At 48.0% G+C, this 20,825-nt stretch overlaps 1 protein-coding gene across 4 annotated transcripts; it reads left to right on the plus strand.

Moving 5' to 3' along the window:
- The first annotated feature begins 1,887 nt into the window (after nucleotides 1-1,887).
- On the plus strand, nucleotides 1,888-20,538 carry mtss2b (MTSS I-BAR domain containing 2b). 4 transcript variants are annotated; one of them, XM_085908223.1, is made up of 15 exons: nucleotides 1,888-2,338; nucleotides 7,150-7,211; nucleotides 7,297-7,370; nucleotides 12,926-13,010; nucleotides 13,169-13,260; nucleotides 13,394-13,468; nucleotides 14,297-14,454; nucleotides 14,570-14,677; nucleotides 14,749-14,846; nucleotides 15,354-15,639; nucleotides 15,725-15,799; nucleotides 16,156-16,317; nucleotides 16,545-16,724; nucleotides 16,834-16,999; nucleotides 17,194-20,538. In XM_085908223.1, exons 1-15 carry the CDS (start codon nucleotides 2,252-2,254, stop codon nucleotides 18,015-18,017), a joined length of 2,532 nt encoding a protein of 843 aa, XP_085764349.1. In that variant the 5' UTR covers nucleotides 1,888-2,251; the 3' UTR covers nucleotides 18,018-20,538. The 4 variants fall into 4 exon arrangements, with proteins under 4 accessions (XP_085764349.1, XP_085764350.1, XP_085764347.1 ...); XM_085908224.1 differs by having other exon boundaries at nucleotides 15,483-15,639; XM_085908221.1 differs by lacking the exon at nucleotides 16,156-16,317.
- The last annotated feature ends 287 nt before the right edge of the window (nucleotides 20,539-20,825 follow it).

Raw genomic sequence — 20,825 nt, forward strand, 5'->3', positions numbered from 1 at the left:
TTCCACGTCTTCTCGTCCAGACTTTGGTGAGTTTCGTCTGATTGCCTGCGGGCTCCCTCCGCGAGTACATATCTGGGCCAAGCGGAACACTTATGCACAGTAGGTACGGTGCGCACGCTGCACTGTCTGCAACCTCTTTTCGCTTTTTTTCCCCAAACTTCCAAGTTATGAAACACTTCTATTTGTCTTATAGACCTATTATACTGCCATCTAGTGGCCAAGACACACACCAGAAGGTCCCTGGGGCATTATAGCATGAAATCATGATACACAAACGGTTGACGTTGACTTTTGTGATGGTATTTGTTTATTCTCGATCAAGTAGTAGTGTTTTGTTCCCTCATTTAAAAAAAAAAAAAATCTCATTGTTTTGTTTTTATTGAGCCGTAAGGGAGTGCTAGCATTTGTAGCCATCTCAATGACTGTGCCTTGCTTTGACAATAGTGAGGGAAAGCCTGCATGAAATGTGGCCAAGAAGGCTTTTGTGTTGGCACTATGAAGACAGGCAGGCGGGCAGGCGGGGGTTGGGTGGGACGCCTGGCAAATCTAACACTAATCAGCTCCCCCAGGACACGGCCGAGTGTGAAATATTCCCATTTACCCTCTCGCGGGACTACGTATATCCCGTAAAGATGAGCAGGTCGACGCCATAATTTCCCGTGGAGGAATATCCATGCGGGTGGATGCTCCCTAGCCTTTGTTTGTCCTCCTCCGATCCCCACGTCCTTCCTCATCCACGCTCAATAAACACAATTACCGACAATGATGTCGACTGTAAACACAAACAGCAAATCGACACGGCGTGGGAACGTTCGTTGCGACAACGATGGGAACTTGAAACACGAATGACTTGTTTGTGTTTCTTGCTTGCTGGGGAAAAAATGAAGTCAAGGCCACCTCGTCGGTGGCCTTGAATCGGTTTGACCTTTGTGGAAAAGAACGGAATGTTTGTTGTTTGTAATTAGAAAGGCTGTAATCAAGACGCCCAATGACTTCCTGTTCAAAGCGTGAACGTGATCAGCTTGAAATGTTTGCAAATATCTGGCCCATCACGCTTCAACGTGTGCATATTGGTTGTGTGAGATGCGTCAGTAAGTGGGGCAGAACTGATTGTTGCTGATGGCTGTAGGCGAGCACAGACCTACATTTTGCTCTCGTATACAGCACCACGAGGATGAGAAGGAGGGGTGGGAGGAAGGCTGGTGAATGGGTGAGGTCAGGAAAATTAGGGCCCCCCCCCTCACACACACACACACCACCCCAGCCAATGTTATTATCAGACATGTTCTTGTGGTGGGCTCTCTTAAGGGTTCCTCCCCTCCTTTGTTGATACTTGACTGGCAGAGTGCTGACTCAGCACACAGACAGCAGGAAGGAAGTGATGCCAACGCACCAAGAATCAGCAGACACGATAAGAGAGACCAACCCAGGAAAGTTGGTGCAGCAAACATGACTTTGTTTTTCACAATTCATTTTTTTTCTTGGGGATATCTTGAGGAGCTTGGTTGCATTTGCACCTTTTGGAATTCTCACAATTTCTCTTGACCAGACATACGACAAAGACGGGCGATTGTTGTCAGTGCGCAAAACAGACAATTCTTGCCAGAAATTCCTGCTGCTCCTTCACTGGATGGATGGATGGATGGATGGATGGATGTTGCGTCATTTCTCTCACTTCCTCAAAGCAACAGTCCTAAAATTCAGAGGTCATCATGTGAGATTTCACCAAAGGCAAATTCTGCCTGCGTGTGTGTTTCACAGTTAGTGTTGCCGGAGCCCCCCGCTCCCCCCCCCGCCTCTGCGACCAATCGCATCCCGCGTCTGCACATAGGCACACGCGCATGGTCACGCGCACGCCGCTTTTCCATCGCTATCTGTCTGCCGCGCGTGCGCGCGGCCGTTTGGGTTTTCCACGAATCCACATTGCGCCAATACGCGTGCGCGTCCAGGTACCGTGTGAACGCCGAGAGACAGAGAAAGAGCAAGAGAGAGCGAGCGAGAGAGAGAGAAAGAGAGAGAGAGCAAGCGTTAGATAGAAAGAGAGCGAGAGAGAGCGAGAGCGAGCGAGCGCATCTTTCGTCGTCACGTCGTTCTTCTTCCTCATCTTCTTTCCTTGCGTGTGTCGCTCCTCGACGGAGAAAGCCGGAGCGAAGATCTCCTTGGAAATATCTTTTTTTTTTCCCCCTGTTTTTTTATATTTTCATTTATTTAGTCGCGCGCTGTTGGGGCGCGCGCGCGTGCGTGTGTGTGAATGGTGGACTTGGCCAACATGGAGGCTGTGGAGAAGGAATGCGGGGCCCTTGGGGGTCTTTTCCAGGCCATTGTCAACGACATGAAGGTAAATACTAAGTGTGTGAGTGTTCCGTGCTTTGCTTAATAACGACACATGTACCCCCTTCGCCCCCCTTCCTCCCTTCCTTCCTCATCCCCGGGGAGAACCTTGAACTGAATCCAAGCTCCAAATGATCGCCTTTTTCTTGATGTATTTGTTCTGATGAGCGTTTTTGTGGATCCTTCCTCCATCCTTTCCCTCATCCATCCATCCATCCATGCTGCGCACGTCTGTCCGTGCCCCCCCCCCCCCCCCCGTCCCCCGCCTTCCTGCATCCATTATCGGACGTCCTTTTTAATGTGCATCATCACGTAATGCAAGAAAGACGGCTCCTTGTTGGTTCATTCATTCATTCATTCATTCATTCATTCATTCATTCATTCATCTTGCAACCTTATTGATTTCCTGTCATGGGTGCACGACATCAGCAGAAGCCCCCCCCAGCCGTCAGTCAGACGCCCCCCGCCCCCCCCCCCCCACGTCTGCTGGTAGCGCTGAGAGGCTGCGAGTGTGTCATTCCTCTGCATCCTCTTTGTGTGTCTGCGCGCGCGCGCGCGTACGTGTGAATGATCAATTCCTAGCATCTTATCGGGATTTTTTTTTTTTTTTTTAAAGATAACGTTTGCTTACGCTCTGCATTTCACAATAGGTTTATAATCGTGTCTGCTGTTGCTAATATTTTGGTCCTCTCCCAAGCAGATAAGGGCAACGATACAAAAAGCACATCACATTGATAGCCTACGGTGACACATACAAAAATGTTTTGGGAAATTTCTTGTATCGGCTTGGAGGCGTAGGTGTACCTAATACGATGACCGACTTGAGTAAAAGCTGCCTCTGGCTTTGTGATTGTCAGTCAAAGTGGGCTGAACTCTTGGTCCTGACCCGAACCTGGACAGGAACGGCACGGCGGACTCGTGTTGACCGCAGCTGTCTCACAGTTCTGGAGTTCTGGGTTTGAATCTCATCAACATTTTGTTGTTTGTCTCTATTTGTCCTGACGTGGCCTGGCCATCGGTCCATTACGGGCCTTGGATTTCACCAAAAGCACTCAAGTACTTACTGTAGGTCTTCACTGATCCAATGAAAGGAATTGTTTTTCCAAGTAGTGAAAGGTGATACGTGATTTTTGCTCGCTAGCATGCTCGTACTGAATCCGTGTCAAAGCGAGCGCGGCTGCGAGCGCATCTTCGCGTGCACCCCGAAGCCCCCCCCCTGAACTCTACTTGGAGATTTCACGGAGACATTTGCCGTTGAAGTGACTTTTGAACGGCTTGTATAGCAATTCGTTTTTGGTGCGCTGCAAATGTGACTGTGAATGGATGTGCTCATTTACATCATAGCGCTTTAGCCTGACATCTAGCAAGCTACATCAGTCAGCGTTGTCAAAAGTCCAAAATGTTAACTTCCCAAAATCAAGCGAGTCAACTTGAGCCATTGGGCAAGTCAGGAATGGAGGCAGAATGAAGCAAGGAGCCCCTTTGCCACGCTCCCCCTGAAAAAAGGAAACAGATGCTTGTAAAGGTCAGCCATGAACTAGCGGCAAAGGCGCACACAACCAGAACAGGATGGAGGTGATGCCACACAGATGACAGACATTTGCAAAAATCATCAACGTTCATTGCTGATCTTGTCCAATTTGATCCGTAACGACAGCGCTTCCTTGACCCATGACTTTTATTTCTCACCGATCGTGCAGAAACATTGTATCGGAATGTAACAAGAAATAAAACTAGTTTGAGAAAATGTGGCTTAACGAGCGACATCAGGAGCCGCGGTCACCTCGGCAGCTTCGTCTGCGTGTGAGGCTCCGGGCGTGAGCCGTGGCTAACAGCAGGTGTGTTCGTTTTGTTCCAGAAACGTGCACTGCGACCTCCTTCCAGTTTCATAGGATGTAACTTTCAATGTATTCCATCCCAAAAAATCCCAAACGCCCGCTCTGTATGCACGGCACGAGAGCTGGTCGTCACGGTGACACTTTTTCCCGCCGACTCGCAGTGAAGGTGAAAGCTGCCTCCTCATCCTCCTCCCGCGCCCATTTTGAGACTGGCCTGGTTGCCTGGCAACATGGACACCTGTGACACAGCATCTCCACCGCTGCACCTCGCTTAAGATAAGGCTCACCTTGAATTGAGGAGCCTTTGTCAAAAAACAAATAGCTCACAAATCAGGTTGAGTACTTTTACTTAGTTCCTAGATAAAGTTTGGCCTGTGACTGACATTGACATAGAAATGAAAGAATTGTTTTGATATAAAATTAACATCTGAAATTGAAATGAAAGTATATATTGAAGAACAATAAATATTCGAAATAATGTTTGACTCCAAATTGCAAGCTTGCAACTATCCCAGCTTCCTTGACCCAACTGACTGTGAATTTTCGCATGTTAATGAGCGTGTTGACCCTCGTCGCCCCACTCATCAAATTGTCACGTCAGCAGCTTGGATGTCCAAAATGTCTTCAAAACATGCCTGCGCTTTTACTTCCTCATCGCAATCCTCCCTTCCTCTTTGCCGTCGGCACACACACACTCCACCCAGATTGTGTGTGTGTGTGTGTGTGTGTGTGGCAAACATGCAAAGTAGTTTGCTTCTTTTTGTGCCTGCTATTTTTTTTATTTATCTCCTATGTGTGTTTATGATGCCACATTGTAACCCTGGCTGGACTATATCTGCACACACTCGCGCCCACACACATACACACACCTACTCACGGGGTCACGGTCAGTGGGCCAATGCCATGGAAGAATAAATAAGTGATATCCATGGATCTTATTCAAGAGGTGGGGTGGCAGGAAAGCGGCTCAGACTCCAAAAAAGCAAGTGCATGACTAGAATCAGATTGTTTAGCATACGCCATCATGAAAATCACTGGTTTTGCTTCATCTTCTGACATCTTCTGCTCAGTGCAGCTGCGCTAAATCAACAATACGGACGCTCGGTGCCATCAAGCCGGGCAAAAAAAAAAAAAAAAAGAACACAAGTGATTCAGCCAATGTCTGATTTCGGCACACAAAAGGCGGAGCAAAATGGAGGCAGTATTCTGCCGGATTATTTGGTTTGGGGACATGAAGGACGGGCCTGTTTCTTCTCACTGTCTCTTTCTGTGAGACTCCAAGAGAGAGCGGAGAATCAGAGCGATGTGGATCGAAAGATGGCTCGACGAGTGACTGGTTGCGCTCAACCCAGAACCAATCTCAACATTGACATTTTACTTTCCACAATTTGGCCTCCACAACTGAAATACAACCAAGCTTTGATTTGGCAAAGTCGAATCAGGTCAAATATCTCCCAAGTCACAAATCGTACCAATTGAATATGGAAGAACATGAGTGACATCATCTGGCGCTCAAGATCAGACCTTTGACCTTATTCAACTTCTGTTGGCTAAAGAAACTTAGCGCCTCCCTTTTGGATGCTTAGCTAGGGTAACCGTCTTGAAGAACACATTGTCCATTTTTTTTTTTTTTTGGCTGTTCTTCCATTTTGCGCCTTTTTTGTTGCAAGTTGACCTTGAATCTTTGCTCGCCGTGCGGGCGCGGGTCGGGCCGCCGGCGTCTCGCTGCGGACGAGGAGCTTAACGTCTCTTTTGTCTCTTTTGTTTGGCCGGCGGCCGGCAAGCCAAACAGAGGAAATCCAGAAAAGAGCCACCGAGAGACATGGAGAGGAATGGAGGGATTAGCCCCGTTTTTTTTTTTTTTCCCGTGGTCTAATCGCACCAATTCACATGTTTTAAAAGAAACTCATTTCACAGCTTTAATATTTGATCAAATGGATGATCATTTCGACTCGAACTGTGTTTTGCGGTCACACGGGAAGGAGAGACCTTTCTTGCTTTACACCCAAGCATCATGATGTACTCATTTGACACTAAATTAACTGGCTATCAGTTAGCTTTCCCCATTATGTGTTAGCATTTAGCAAGTTGAAGTGAATCAAAGTCCAGAAATAAATAGCGTGTCTCGCTTGCTAACTCTCCTTGTTAGCATTAGCCTTCGCGTATTGTCGCTTCGATATTTCTGCAGAATTCGGCAACGGTTTTGAATTGATGCTATCGTGCTAAGCTAACAGACATTGTTCCCAAAATTTGTTGCCGGTGGAGACAAACAAGAGGAATATTCAGCCCGCGTGTGACGAGAAAAGCTTTGACAGGCCTCACAAAGGCAGCCTGGGGGGGGGGGGGGGGGGGGAGAGAAGAGGCCATCTTGGCTGCCTCCCAGCCAACATCCCCTGTCCTTAATGAGCCAAACATTTGAACGAGCTGAAGATAAGGAGGACGAGGAGGAAGATGACATGTGCTCGTAAAACATTTTACAGAGATAAGTATAGCTGATGAAACATTCGTGTGGCTGTTTTGGTGAAAACACACATTTAGAGTGCCGCAAATCTAATGATGCCACATCAAACGGACCAGATGAGTCTTTTGCTGTGGGTGACATCCCTAGCCCCCGCCCCCCCCACTCTTTCACATGGCCTTTGTTCACATTCCCCGCGTGTTCTTTTCCTAATTTTGAGCTCTGGCCAGGTTGATGACACCATCTGATGTGCACGCAGTCAATTTGCAGGCCTTTTATTGGGGTTCGGAGGTCAGCGTGGATCAAGTGTAATGTAATCTGGGATGGGTGGCGGGTGGAATTTCATTTGCAATGCTTTGATGCGGTCACGTGCGTGTGTGAGATGAGAATTGAAGGAGGCTATTATGGGATTTGAAGGCTTCGCATGGGAGGTGTGTCGACAATGACCAAACAAAACATTTTGCCTCAATAGATTTTTCCAAACAGCTGTGTCATGCATTGTGTGTGTGTGTGTGTTACCAGTGCTCCTATCCAGTGTGGGAGGACTTTAGCGCAAAGGCCACCAAGCTTCATTCACAGCTCAGGTGAGTTGACTACTGCGGTCACGTGAATTAAATCCAAATTAAAATGGGCTAAATTTTGCATTTGTGTGGTGACGTCTTTTTGTAGAACTACGGTTTTGGCGGCGGTGGCTTTCCTGGATGCTTTCCAGAAGGTGGCGGACATGGCGACCAACACGAGAGGTAGGAACCCCAAAAGGAGCCCCAACTTTTTCTTGTAGCATTGACTTGGTTTTGCAGTTGACTTGGTTTCATAGCTGACGGCTGATGGAAATTTGCAACATTCTCAAGTGCTGTTACTTGAGCAGAAAACAGAACGTCTGAAGTTTCAACAAATTTCAAGATCAAAACAATCAACTCTTTGTCTTTTTATGAGTTGCTACTTGGTCCATCATAATGCAACTTTTGCCACAAAATGTAGCTTGATTGCTAATGCTACGTTCCAGTCTTCAGATCATTACAGATTGAGCTTTAATCGGTTAGGTCAATTTACCCATTGCAATTAAGTAAAGTCTGAACAAGCAAAAAAAGTGTCCATGAATGGTTGGTGTGAATGGTGTGAATGTAGTAGAACGTTCACACGCATACACTTGCGACATGACGGCCTGGGCCAATCACACGCGGGCTAGTTCACGTGTGCCAGTGCGGTTGCCAGGCAACAAGTGAAGTGAGGGAAAAAAATAGCCTTGTTGCTGAGAGCAGAGCAGGAAAGACTTAAGATCTTCCGTTGTTGGAGTCAGCTGTTTGGACGCCAGTGTGTGAACACAAACGCGTGCGACATGTCCGACAACTGCTTGTTTCTGTGGATGCTGCTGTTTTGGTTAGCAAAGGGCACAGGGATGATTGAGAATAACGGAGCCGGAATATTTGTTCTTATGCGCTTTAAATATTTGATTGTTTTAAAATTGCAAAGTATCTCTTAAGTTTCATTTGAATCATGTATAACGTTGTATGAGAGACCACTGGTGCTGCTGTTTTGGTCAGCAAAGGGCATTCAGATGGACTCTGCAATTTCATTTGGAGTACAATTAATGCAGTTTTATTCTTATTATTATTATTATCTAAAAAGATATCATGTTTACATCTAAACTATTTTTCTATTATCATTGATATTTTTTTATTGATTGTTGCTCCCATTTTCTTATCCTGATTAGTATTTTGAGTGAAATGCAGTCTTTACTTAGATATGAATCAATGTATTTAAATTTTTTACGTAGTTATCATTTGTCATTCACGTTCCTTATTTGTTTCATTCTAATATTCATGAATCATGATTTCAAGTTATATTGTATTATTTTAGTATTGATGATTAATAGGTTCAAAAAAATGAAATGAGTTCAGCAAAGAATTTCAGTTTGCTTGTGAATTTGAAATAAGGTCTTGCCACCTGGGGGAGGCATTGGTGTCTGTCCACTGGGGGAGGGATGCTTTTATTATTTAACATGAGAAAAAGTTGAATCATTAAAAATAAAAAAAGGCACTTCCCTTCCCAATGATCACCCCCCTAATACGGTAGTCTAGTCACTTAGTAGCTGGCATCTCTGGAAGGACATTTCCTCATGTCACAATCCAGCATTGTCCTGTGGCTCAACCAAACAAGACCTGCTCTGTTACACACAGAAACGAGAGCACACAGCGAAGGGGCTTTGGTGAGCATGGGAAGCGGAAAGCTCAGCCACTTCTTCTTCTCCGACGCCAACTTGTGTTCAATGAGGCTGATCCACGCAAATAGAGAGCTAACCCGAAAAAAGGAGTCCAAAATGAAAATCAAAGAGAAGCGTCAGGACGTGCAGCCATTTGACCTTTGAGCCCGACGAGCGCCGTTGGCCGGGACGGCCTTCAAAATCAGGTTCTTGGAGTCCAACTTTTCTCTTGTCACGCAAAGCATGGGTTAGCGGCGGCTACGTGGTGTCGGGCCCAGACTACGTTACCCACAATGCTATATTTAGAACACCGCAGTGTGTGACTCAGCGCTCGCTGCCGCTCGGCCCGCCCGGATGGATGCCGATGACGACGTGGTCATTCTCGCAGTTGTCACGGCAACGTGCCATTCTTGATGATCATGTGTGTTTCACGTGACATCTGCGTGTTGCCGTGCATGCGATGTTAGGAGAGCGTGACAGAGTCAGACCATTCATTTTTGCCAGCTGATGAATCTTTCAAGACCAGTCGTGAGTTCCCATGGCAACCGAGGTGCGGAGCCGCCGTACGATGGAGCTCGCGATGAGATGAGGTGGGAGTTTTCCACCTGCAGAGGTCTGTCGGGAAAAAAAAAAGCAAATACCCATATTTTCATTCCCGGAGGAAGCACTTCATACATATTGCGCGCATGGTTTGCAATGGGCACAAGAGATCACATGACTCACAAAAGTTTGCGCAATGACCAAAATGATCACAATGATCTGAATTAGCGTAAAAAAGAGCCACCAATGCTCATGTCGCTGAGCACACTTTGCATCGTAGAGAGGCTAAATAAATAACAATTTGATGGCTTGGCCTTTTGCATTCTGTCCACACTTGGGAGAAAATGCTGGCTTGTTTTTTTGGGGGGAGTGGCTTTTCTTGTTGCTATGGCAATAGCTGCTTGGCTGGAGAAATGCAATGTGACAGGAAGTGGCCGCACCATGACCCCTCACACTAAAGTCAGTGTGTGTGTGTGCGTGTGTGTGTGTGTGTGTGTGTGTGTGAGAGAGAGAGAGGACACTTGCAAAGGGTTTTGTCCCGCAATAATGACGAGCTGAGAATGACAATGACATGATGAGTCAGATGGTAACACCACAAAACACTTTTCTGACTGATTAACACGTCCAGGTCAAGGTCAAAGCAAGCCCAGCCTTCTATTTATGGGCTAGATTTGCAACTTGGTAGAGTTTGTTTTTGCTGCTGATGCCAATTGAATTCAAGTCAATGGACTCAAGGCGGTTAACACAAAACGGCGGCAAAACATCGGCGACGAGACTGCACCATTTTTATTGGGGGCTGACAAAGGAACTGTTTGAATGGGAACCGTTTTGGTGTCAATTGAAATGGCTTGATTAGAAATGTGGAGTGGAGTTATCTCGTGCTCGTCGGAGGTAGTAACGAGTGCTCCGTCCGTCCGTCCGTCCGTCCGTCCCCCTGTGAGTCTGTTGTGGATGTTTGCGTCTGCGGAGGCAGCAACCGTCTGGGATCCGGCGGGCCTTATGAATAATTCTCGCCGGCCTCGTTAGCGTGGCTGGGTTAGCACGGCTAGCTCCTGCTTAGCGGCCTCCTTCTTTTGTCTCCTGCTTGCTGCTGCTGCTGCTGCTGTGTCACCATGTGGGATGGAAGTGTTAAGCACAAGTGTAACCATGGCAACAGAGGCCTTACTTACTCTGACGTTTCCTCATTTCCTCGTGGAAAGGAACTACGTGGAACCCGAAATAAAAATGACCTACATCCAAAATTGACACTGCGGCAAACCAAAAGTCATCAGCGATATTGCAAACTAATAGAAATGTATCACAATTTAATAGCTATTAAGAGGAGCAAAATATAAATGTGATTAAAATTAAATAAGGATTAAATGACAATATGAAATAAGACCAGGTTGTTGTTTTTTTCAAGAGAAATAATAAAATAAGGAATGAAAAAAAATACAAAAATCCTGTGGAATTTTAGGGTTAGGGTTAGGGTTAGGGTTAGGGTTAGGGTTAGGGCTAGGGCTAGGGTTACTTTCAACATCCTTGGCGTCATCCAAAGAGCATTTTTAAAACGTGATCTGCTGTGCTTTCCTGCTTCAAAAACATTTGGAATCTACATTACAACTCAATTACAGTCGCTCCCTGATCATCAAAGGCGATTACAACACGATAATATAGTACACACACACACACACACACACACACACACACACACACACACACTGCATTCCATATGTGAGGCGTGTGTGTGCATCTCCTCCTCATCTTGTTGTTGATCTCCCGCTGACTCTGAAAGGCATGTTAATGGGAGCCAAACAGGAAGAGGACCATCATAAACCAGAGCCAGATCAAACGTATGCAACACGCAGGAGCTGCAGCGCTGTTGTTGTTTAGTTTGAGAGCTCATTAAAATGTGTGAGACGAGCCGTCTCGTTTCCTCCTGCCCGCTTTCCGCTTCTCCTTCTTTTCTCCATTTTTCTTTTTCTCTCTTTTTGCTTTTGAAAAAGATGCTTCCATCATCATCAATCAATCAATCATCCTTCCCATTCTACGTTTAGTTCCATCGCAAATACTTGCTCGGGGCCTGACTGGCATGCTTATGCAGCTCTTCTTTATTGAACGGTTGCCGGGCAGATCGGGAGGCGCAGGGGAAGAATTTGTTAATTATGAATGGAGCGCTTTTCTGGAGATCCCAACAAGGCTGTGTGCGTGCGTGCGTGCAATAACTGAGACAGAGCATCAATGAGAAGGTCAGAGGAGGCTCTCGCCCATCTTGTCTGTCGAAAATAGGGTGACCAGTTTTGGAAAAAGACTATCAGAGGAGTTGTCCCGAAAAATGCGTACATCTCCCATACGTCCGTTTTAAGACGTGTCAACTTTGAACATTGGCAAATATTGCTGTCAAAAGTAACCAAGTAGTAAAAATACACATTCCATGGCAGGCTGTCCAAGAGCTCGGAGATGCACCCCCTATTCAATCTGGGAAGGTCAACAAACTCATCCTGGTTACTTCTACTCGTCCCCCATGTGTGCAGGAAAATTTGTGTTCGAAAGTATCGGTTCATCTAACCACCTAAGCTGCAGAAGATGGCCCAAATTTTCTTTTAGGGCTCCAAAGTAGGACGTCTGTTCACCCTCATTTAAAATCAATTCAGGCAATGTGTGGTGGCGGCAAATGTGGCGAGCGCCTCGTTAAGTCGTCGTCACGCGTGCGCATCGCATGGTCTCTCTCGAACCTCCCGGCGAGCGAATCCCACTTGAGTCCCAACTTTTTCCACTGTGTACATTAGCAGCAACACGAGTGCTGACTCGGACGGGCCTGTCAGGGTCTTTTTCTGGACTCGCAGCACCTTGTTTGGGAATCACACGCACTCGTAGGCCATCGCTCAAGGCCAACCGGTTGACTTTTTCCACGCCGCATCCAAAAATAGATACTCGTGTTTATGTTAGCAGGTTAGCCGCTAGCACGCACTCGCGCACACGCACGCTCGCATCCAGCAAAGACCACGAGAATCACTTACTGTATTGGCCCGAATATAATAAGACTGAAAAAGTGGGGGTCGTCTTGCATTCAGGGTCTAGACATTAGACACCCATTCACAACTCTAGATGGCGCCAGATATCTTCAAAGCCAATGCTGAACTGAACTTCCCAGGCCAGAGCGAAGAAGACATAAGAGACAAACAGTAGGTTTATTTCAAAAACCAGAAGCATTTACAAATGTGATTGATTTGAATGAGGCAAAATAACATGCTTTTTCTCTCAAATATATTGTTCTAATCATTTGTTTCAAATGTACTGTAATTATTTTCTGTATCAAAATTACAAAATTATTCTTTTTTCAAACTTGAGTCTTGAAAGAGAAGGGGGTCGTCCTATAATCAGCGTTGTATTATATTCGGGCCAATACGGTAATTGACATCTGTGGTAAAAATGGCTGGGTTTTAGTTTCATCATGCCTGTTAATCGAGTGAACGCCTTGCCTTCTACTACTGCTACCAGCACTGTAACTGATTACTAGCAAGTCCAAGTACAATTGTGTACTTGTCTGTGATGTGATGGTCTTCCCTTCTGCAGGGGCCACCAGAGACATCGGCTCAGCTCTGACCAGGATGTGCATGAGGCATCGCAGCATCGAGGCTAAACTCCGACAGTTCACCAAGTAAGCTCCGCCCACGAGTTAGCTCCTTAGCCGCTCGTTAGCCGCTCGACTACTTTGTGTCCCGCCTAAACGCAAACCCACTTTTCTACTGCTCTGATAACCAGTACTGAGAACTGCACTTTGACCAATATTGCGGATACGTTTTGTTTTCCCGACAGTGCGTTGATGGAGAGCCTCATCATGCCTCTGCAGGACAAGATTGAGGACTGGAAGAAGACAGCCAACCAGCTGGACAAGGACCACGCCAAAGGTACCGAACGTGCACAAAGTCAATCAAGTTTTCCAAGTGCCAAAAGCTGAGAGTCGTTCGCCGTTAACCATCAATGAATTTCTTGCTATTTGGGAATCTTCATTGAATGCGATTGATACGTTGGCTTCGCCAGAGTACAAGCGGTCGCGGCACGAGATCAAGAAGAAGTCGTCGGACACCATGAAGCTCCAGAAGAAAGCTCGCAAAGGTGAGATTGAGATCGCACGAGGGCAATTGTCGACATTGCTAATCGTGGCACGGATGTCAAGACAGACGTGTCGCTTCAAAAGGGATTTCTTTCTTAGTTGTCAAGAATGAATTGGATTTGGATGAATTGGAATGTTTAGGGGAAATAAACACAAAGATGGCAAGTATGATGCTGAATGATAAACAAACAGGATGATAGGAAATGTAGACAAAACCTTTTGGTCACGAATGAGTGAAAGAGCGCGAACGTCTTTGTTTTTTTTCCAATTAAAACGCTCAGTGTGATGTTCTCATCTTGGGTGGAAGATATAGCCAGATGGCGACACCTGGTGGCCATCCTAGGTGGTGCGTCTCCGCACCGCTCATTTGTTTGTAATTGATCACAAATCCAGCCAAATACGAAAATACGTCACCTTTTACAATTCCAAAGTTGATGCTTTTATTTTTCTCTCACTTGTAATGTTGGCTGACTAACACTTAATGAGACTTTGTGCTCACTCTCTCTCCCTCTCTCCCCCCAAACACACTCACACCCTTCTGGCTGGCCTCTAATAGAGATCCAGGGTAAGTGTGTGTGTGGCCCTCTTATGCTCTTTTTCCATGTCCTTTCACGCACAATCTGATTTTGTGTATTTCCATTGAGTGTCTGGGCTTCCCATTTTGCATGCATCTCGCCCGCCCATCTCGTCTCCATTTTTCCTCACTCAGCATGTAGAGCAGTTTTGCTTTTGGGCCGGTTGAGGCTGGTCTCCCACGAGCTTCCATTTAGCTGCATGCTTCCAAATTGATAGAAGCATTTGGTGCCCATGTGTGCCATTGTGTTTGTCAGGGCGCGGTGACCTGCAGCCTCAGCTGGACAGCGCCATGCAGGACGTGACTGACATGTGCCTGCTGATGGAGGAGATGGAGAAGCAGGCGGTGCGGCGGGCCCTGGTGGAGGAACGGGGACGATTTTGCACCTTCAGCGCATTCTTGCAGCCAGTTGTGGTCAGTGACGCCTTTTCGTGCCTGTGTGTGCATGAAGGGGACCCTGAACAACGGATAGCAAAAGTCTACACACCCCTGCTCAAATGAACGGTGCGTGACGTGTTTTTGTGGTTAGAATGGCGAGATTGCCATGTTGGGGGAGATCACACACCTGCAGGCCATCATTGACGACCTCACTGTGCTCACCACAGACCCGCACAAGCTGCCGCCTGCCAGTGAACAGGTCTCACCCATGCACGCACACACACACCTACACACACTGATGGAGAGCCCTGAACGCAAGCTTGTCCTCAGGTGATCAAGGACCTCAAGGGTTCCGACTACAGCTGGTCCTATCAGACTCCGCCCTCTTCGCCCAGCAGCTCCAGCTCACGCAAAAGCAGCATGTGCAGGTACACGGAAGGCTTTGGTGGTTCCTTTTGCTTTGACTTGACATTGCAAATCCAAGCTGACCTTGTTGAAAATCCCGATTTGTTGAAAGAGGCGCTGTGCGACCAAGCGTGCCTGTGTGTCCAAATGCATTATTGTTTGTGTGGATGTGACTTTCTCAGGGTGTCACTTTGCGCATCCTTACACGTGTCAACTTGACCGGTGTGTGTGTGTGTGTGTGTGTGTGTGTGTGTGTGTGTGCGCGCGTGTTACCTTGATGCTCCTGATCTGATTCTCTCCCCCGTTTTCTCCCCCCCTCCCACACTGGATCAAACACAAACACTTTCCTCTCTCTCTCTCTCTCTCCCTCCATCACTCGTGTGTGTGCTTTGTGTGTATTGTTGCCCTCTTTCTGGCTCGTGCTTCTTAAACGGCGACTAACCTCCCTCCACACACACACACACACACACACACACTTGCCAATGATCCCCATCCCACACACACACACATACGCGCACGCACACACACAGCAGTGTCAACAGTGGGCACAGTAGCGCCTCCCGCTCGTCCGGTGGAGGCGGGGGTGGCCCGGGTGGCGGCGGGGGCTCGCTGCCCCACTCACCCACCTCCTCTTCCGCGTCCTCGTATCGCTACCGCAGCAGCCTGCCGTGCCAGGTGGGGGGAGCGGCGGCGGCGGGGGGCATCGCCGCCCACCGCCTCAGCAGCGTCTCGTCCCACGACTCGGGCTTCGTTTCTCAGGACGCCAACATTTACTCCAAGCCGCCCTCGCCCATGCCCTCCGACATCACCAGTCAGGTGGGGACCAAGCCGTTTTCAGACTTGACAGAAACAACGTTCTTGGTTTCAATTGTTCTTTTTTTGATGCGCCGGCCGGCCGCAGAAGTCGTCCAGCTCGGCGTCATCGGAGGCCTCCGAAACGTGCCAGTCGGTCAGCGAATGCAACTCGCCCACCACGGTGAGCTGAGAAAAAATGACACGACACCATCTCCCATTGGCGCTAGATTGTGTCCTTCTATCCATATTTGCTTCAAATTGTATGGCATCATAAAATCAATTGCATTTGAGTGTATGTTCTGAAAAAAAAAAAAAAAAGACAGACACAAAATTTGAATGTGCTTATGGGCTTGAACTCATCTCATGCCAACACAAAGTACGTAGACGCTACTTTGCTTCATTGCGCTGCATGAAGGGCACTCCCGGCTTGTCCTACCCAGTGCCCGCCACTAGAGGGCGACGTCCCCAGCCCTCACCTCCCTCCCTCCTTCTTCTTCCGCCGCCGATGATCCTGTGACCTTGTCTCTCGTCCCGCAGTTTGGCTCGTCCTTCGCTACCTTCCGCCCCGCTCTCTCTCACTCAGGCTCGCCCAGGCCTCACTCTGTCACCTCACTTCCTGTCACCGCGCCCTCACCCTATAGCCGGCCCTCCGGCTCCTGCTCCTCTTCTCCCACATCCTGCAAGGTTCCCACCTGGAAGGTTTGTCCCCCATCGCCTGCTCATCTGCGCTTTGGTTTTCTTCACCCCCCCATTGGCTTTCTTTTCTTTAACACCTTCATTTTGCTTCCTCAGGGTGCTTTCACGTGCATGTTTGGCTTTCTCTTGAAGTTAGTCGATTGTTGGGTTCGGGCCAAAGCGGAAAAGTCTGACTGTAACGCCACCTTGCGTCTTCCTGTCTGCAAATAACCACGCTCCAAACTCTTTAGGACTGGTCCAAAGCAGGTTCCTACGAGCAGCCCGTGGCCGCCGCCAGCACGGTCCAGAGGAGGAAGGAGCCGCCGCTGGATAGGTTGCGGGAAAACGAGGGCTCGCCCAGTGCGCAAGGCTACGCCGGCCCGTCCCACGCCGACGAGGCCCACAGGCCCAGAATGTCCTCCGCTGCCAAGGTAACATCGAGAACCTCTGCCGCGTTCCGGTCTGATCCGATGTGTCTCAAAGTGTTTGAAATTCAGAAGATGTCAAATAAATCAATAAAGAAATAAATGTCTTCCCCAGTACGGAGACGAGGCGTCTCCGGCCGCCAGCGACCTGGCCATGGTTCTGACCCGAGGCCTGAGCACGGAGCAGCAAAAGAGCAGCAGGGACTCTCTGCAGTACTCCAGCGGATACAGCACCGAGACCACCACCCCCTCCTGCTCCGAGGACACCATCCCCTCTCAGGGTGGGCCTCAAAATCTTCTCAATCAATCTTTCACAACGATTAAGCTAAGCTACAGATTTCAAGTGAGAAAACGGCCCATGTTTTGTTGGAGAAAAAAAAAGAACTTCCCCCAAAGTGGTGGCCCGAGTTCAAATAAGAAACAAGACGAGATCCCTAATATGCCTGAGAAATGTTTTTTTGTGGGCACACGTCAGGTTCCGATTACGACGGCTACTCGGTGAACGGCGACGCCGAAGGCCCGGACGCTCAGACGGACTTTGACAAGTCGTCCACCATCCCTCGCCACTCCAACATTGCGCAGAATTACCGGCGCATGATCCAGACCAAGCGGCCCGCCAGCACGGCCGGACTGCCCAGCGGGGTCCTGGGACCCGGGGGTCACGTCTTACCCCCCGGGGCGGGCGGTGGCTCCGGCACTCCCGGCACCGCCACCATCCGTAGAACGCCGTCCACCAAACCGGGCGTGAGGCGCACCCTCTCCAGCGCCGGCCCCATTCCCATCCGACCCCCCATCGTGCCTGTCAAGACGCCCACCATTCCCGGAAACTCTCCCGGGGCCGCCGGAGGGGTTCCGGTCCGAGTGGGCAGCGAGGAGTGCGTCTTTGTGGCGGACGACGCCCAGGGAGGGCTGGATTACGTGAAGGCGTCGCCTAAACGCCTTAGCCTCCCCAACACCGCCTGGGGCTCCGGGGCGGCTCTGGAGGTCTACGCCCAGCAACGCGGAGCGGCGGGGCTGGGCTCCGGCTCCGAAGAGGAAAAGATGATTGCCGCCAACCGCCACAGCCTGGTGGAGAAGATTGGCGAGCTGGTGGCCGGCGCGCACGCCCTGGGGGAGGGGCAGTTCCCTTTCCCCACCCTCCCGGATGACCCCGCGACGGCGGCGGCGGCGGGGCCCACTGGCGCCGACGCGCTGGAGGAGGCGGGGGGCTCCTCCGGCGACATGCTGACCACCATCAGGAGGGGCGTCCGACTCCGCAAGACGGTCTCCAACGACCGCTCGGCACCTCGCATCTTGTGATGGGCCTGGCGGAGGCACCAGTAGGGAAAATCTCATCATATGAAACAAGACGAATGAAAACATACGCAAACGGAAAAAGATACCGGTAGAGCTGACGCTATCAAATGTTAACACGTTAGCGCCGTAACTCGTGTGTGTGTGTGTGTGTGTGTGTGTGTGCGTTGGACGCATGTTTTCTCTTCAGGATACTCATGGAAATCTGTTTCAGCATTTATTCTATCCTCTCGATAAGCACCCGTGTAGTATTCTGCTCTTAGGATGACTTTAGTACGAGTAGGGACAACTACTAGTACATGATAGTGTACTAGTTAACATGCCGTGCTTACCGAGTAGTACAAGTAGCACGTGGATGTCAACTACTTGTGTGTCATAAATGCTCAAATGGCTTTCCAAAATGAGCGACGAAGGTCCGAGCGTGGGGGTCCGATTGAATCTGGGCTACCAGCGCGGGGAGCTAACGGCGCCCTTCTGTGGGTCGGCCTGCTTGTTGGCATTGAGCTGTGCTGGTGCCACCCGCACCGCTCTTTCTTTCCATGTGTGTGTGTGTGTGTGTGTGTGTGTGTGTGTGTGTGTGTGTGTGTGTGTGTGTGTGCGTGCGCGCGCCACTGCAGGACGGCCGGCGGGCGAGCCAACGAAGCGTCTTCTCTCGCGTGACTCGTGTTATTTCTTTCGTGTTTCAATCGTGACGTGGTTCTTGTGCGCCGCCTCGACAGGGCAAGTGGTGGAGAGCCAGCGCTCGTTACAGATACTCATATATAAATATATATATATATAATATATAAATACACATAAACATTTATATTTTCTAGAACCAGAGGGAAGAGTCAGAAAACGCAGCAATAAGTGTGTTTTATTTTCTTGCTGGGTGGGAAAGGTCGTGGGGAAAGTACGGCGGTGAGCGAGCGAGCGGCGTGCGTGCGCGTGTGTGAGTGTCGGGAATCAACAAATGTCTTAAATGAAAAAGAAGAGAAAGGAAGTGACGAGGATGCCGAGTAAAGTGGAGTGGAGATGGAAAAAGCTCCACCGGGGGTTAAAGAGGTCATCTTGAAGTTGGTCGTTAGCCGTCGCCTTAAAAACATCAACAAAAATGGTGCACAGGTTCAGATAAGAGTGACTGAAAGACCAGAATCAGAAGTTGCTCAAATGTTAAGCTTCCACAAGTCACACTCCTTAAAATATGCACAAAGGTTCTCCTCACAATTGTCACTGATTCAAATAACACAATGAAAAGCCCTGAAAAATACTATAAGTAAAAAAAATCACAAATTGCTCAAAAGTTTTTCATGTGAAGAACATTGGGTTACCTTGAAATCCGCTTGAGAAATAATAAGCCAAGAAAGAAAAAAGTCCCACAATTACTCAATAGTTGCACGAGTTGAATCAAGGCTACCACAAATCCCTCCAAAATTGCAACGACTACCGTTAAGTTCTCAAAAATGGGGCAAGGTAAGATTTTTGTCAAATCCATTTTTACTAGATGGGAAAAAAAATCCTCTGCTAGCAAGATGATGTTTTTTTTCAGTTCATTTTTATGCCAATTCACTTTGATTAGAAAAAAAAAGCACATTTACAGACGTCAGCTCATAACGAGGAACAAACAAGCATTTAAATGGGCATTTCTTCACCGAATGTAACTTTTAGAAAGACGCATTTGTCGGCATAATGGAACAGAAAATAGTCAAGTGTTGCGGGCATGGAAAATGGGGGGCAGGCACAAGATGGCCGCCGCCCGCCGCAGAGCGAAAGAGGCGAGGCGAGGCGAGACGAGACGAGACGAGACGAGACGAGACGAGTGTGCGCTCTTTTTCTTCTTTCAGCCTTACATTTGTGTTTATCATGTCAAGGAAACAAAAAAAGAGCTGTGTGTGTGTGTAATATAATGTAGAATGTGCGGGATCGGAAGCGAGTAAAAAGTCACGTTTTTAGTTTATTTATTGATTTAACACGTGTCTGATTTAATTGCAAGAGAGGAAAGTCTTTGAATTGTCCAATTTGTGTTTGCAATTTTCTTTCACTTTTCAACGTGTTTTTGGGAAGCACTTCTGCGACAAACTGCCCACGTTGCCATGGTGACCCGAACTCAATAACAATTTGCACCAATTCAATTCAGACAACCATGAATAAATCCGATTAAAGTTGCAAGCCCCCCTCCCCCTCCAAATTGCCCCCCTTATAATTCCCCTAAAATCGCATAAGTGATCTTTCACGGCCGAACAAGAAGAGAAAAATGCAATTTATGTGTTGCCGAAGATCCTCTCGGCCTTATATGAATAATATATTTGGAAATAATGAATAATATATTTGCAAACATGCTGACTGTGTCCGTTGAACTGCAGTGTGTGATGATCATTCATATTCTTCTTATTCAAGCAGTAACAATATACATGCAACGCGTGTGCGGGCACACGTGTTGAAAAAGTTGTAAAGGAAGTTAGGAAAAATTCAAAACACTGTAAAAAAAAAAAAAAAAGAGACTCATGATGATTATTTCATGGCTTTTCTGATTTCCTGGTCGTTTTTTCCTCCCTCATGACAATATCACAGGCGGTTTCCCACTTTTGAGCAGTATGAATAGAATTTGAAAAAAAAAAAACCGTATTTACAAAAAACAACAGAACACGCACAAGCACAACAAGACGCAACAACAGAAAAAAAGGTAGAAACCGCAAAAATGCGCAGTCATGCTTTTCTTCTTTGTCTTTGGAAAGAACACCAAGGTTCAGCTCGTACTTCTAATTTAACGTCTTCCTTTTCTTTCCCCTAAAAGCGACCTTTTCATTTCCTTGTTTTGTTTGTTGTCTTTGGGTT

Source organism: Syngnathus leptorhynchus, chromosome 3 (assembly GCF_054491065.1).
Source record: "Syngnathus leptorhynchus isolate UIUO chromosome 3, UIUO_Slep, whole genome shotgun sequence".
Classification (NCBI taxonomy): domain Eukaryota; kingdom Metazoa; phylum Chordata; class Actinopteri; order Syngnathiformes; family Syngnathidae; genus Syngnathus; species Syngnathus leptorhynchus.

Excerpts from the sequence above, each read along its gene's own strand:
- mtss2b (XM_085908223.1), top strand. The coding sequence starts at position 2,252 with ATGGTGGACTTGGCCAACATGGAGGCTGTGGAGAAGGAATGCGGGGCC. Across the intron at positions 7,371-12,925 it reads CATGGCGACCAACACGAGAG|GGGCCACCAGAGACATCGGC; the intron begins GTAGGAACCCCA and ends TCCCTTCTGCAG. Across the intron at positions 15,640-15,724 it reads CCTCCGACATCACCAGTCAG|AAGTCGTCCAGCTCGGCGTC; the intron begins GTGGGGACCAAG and ends GGCCGGCCGCAG.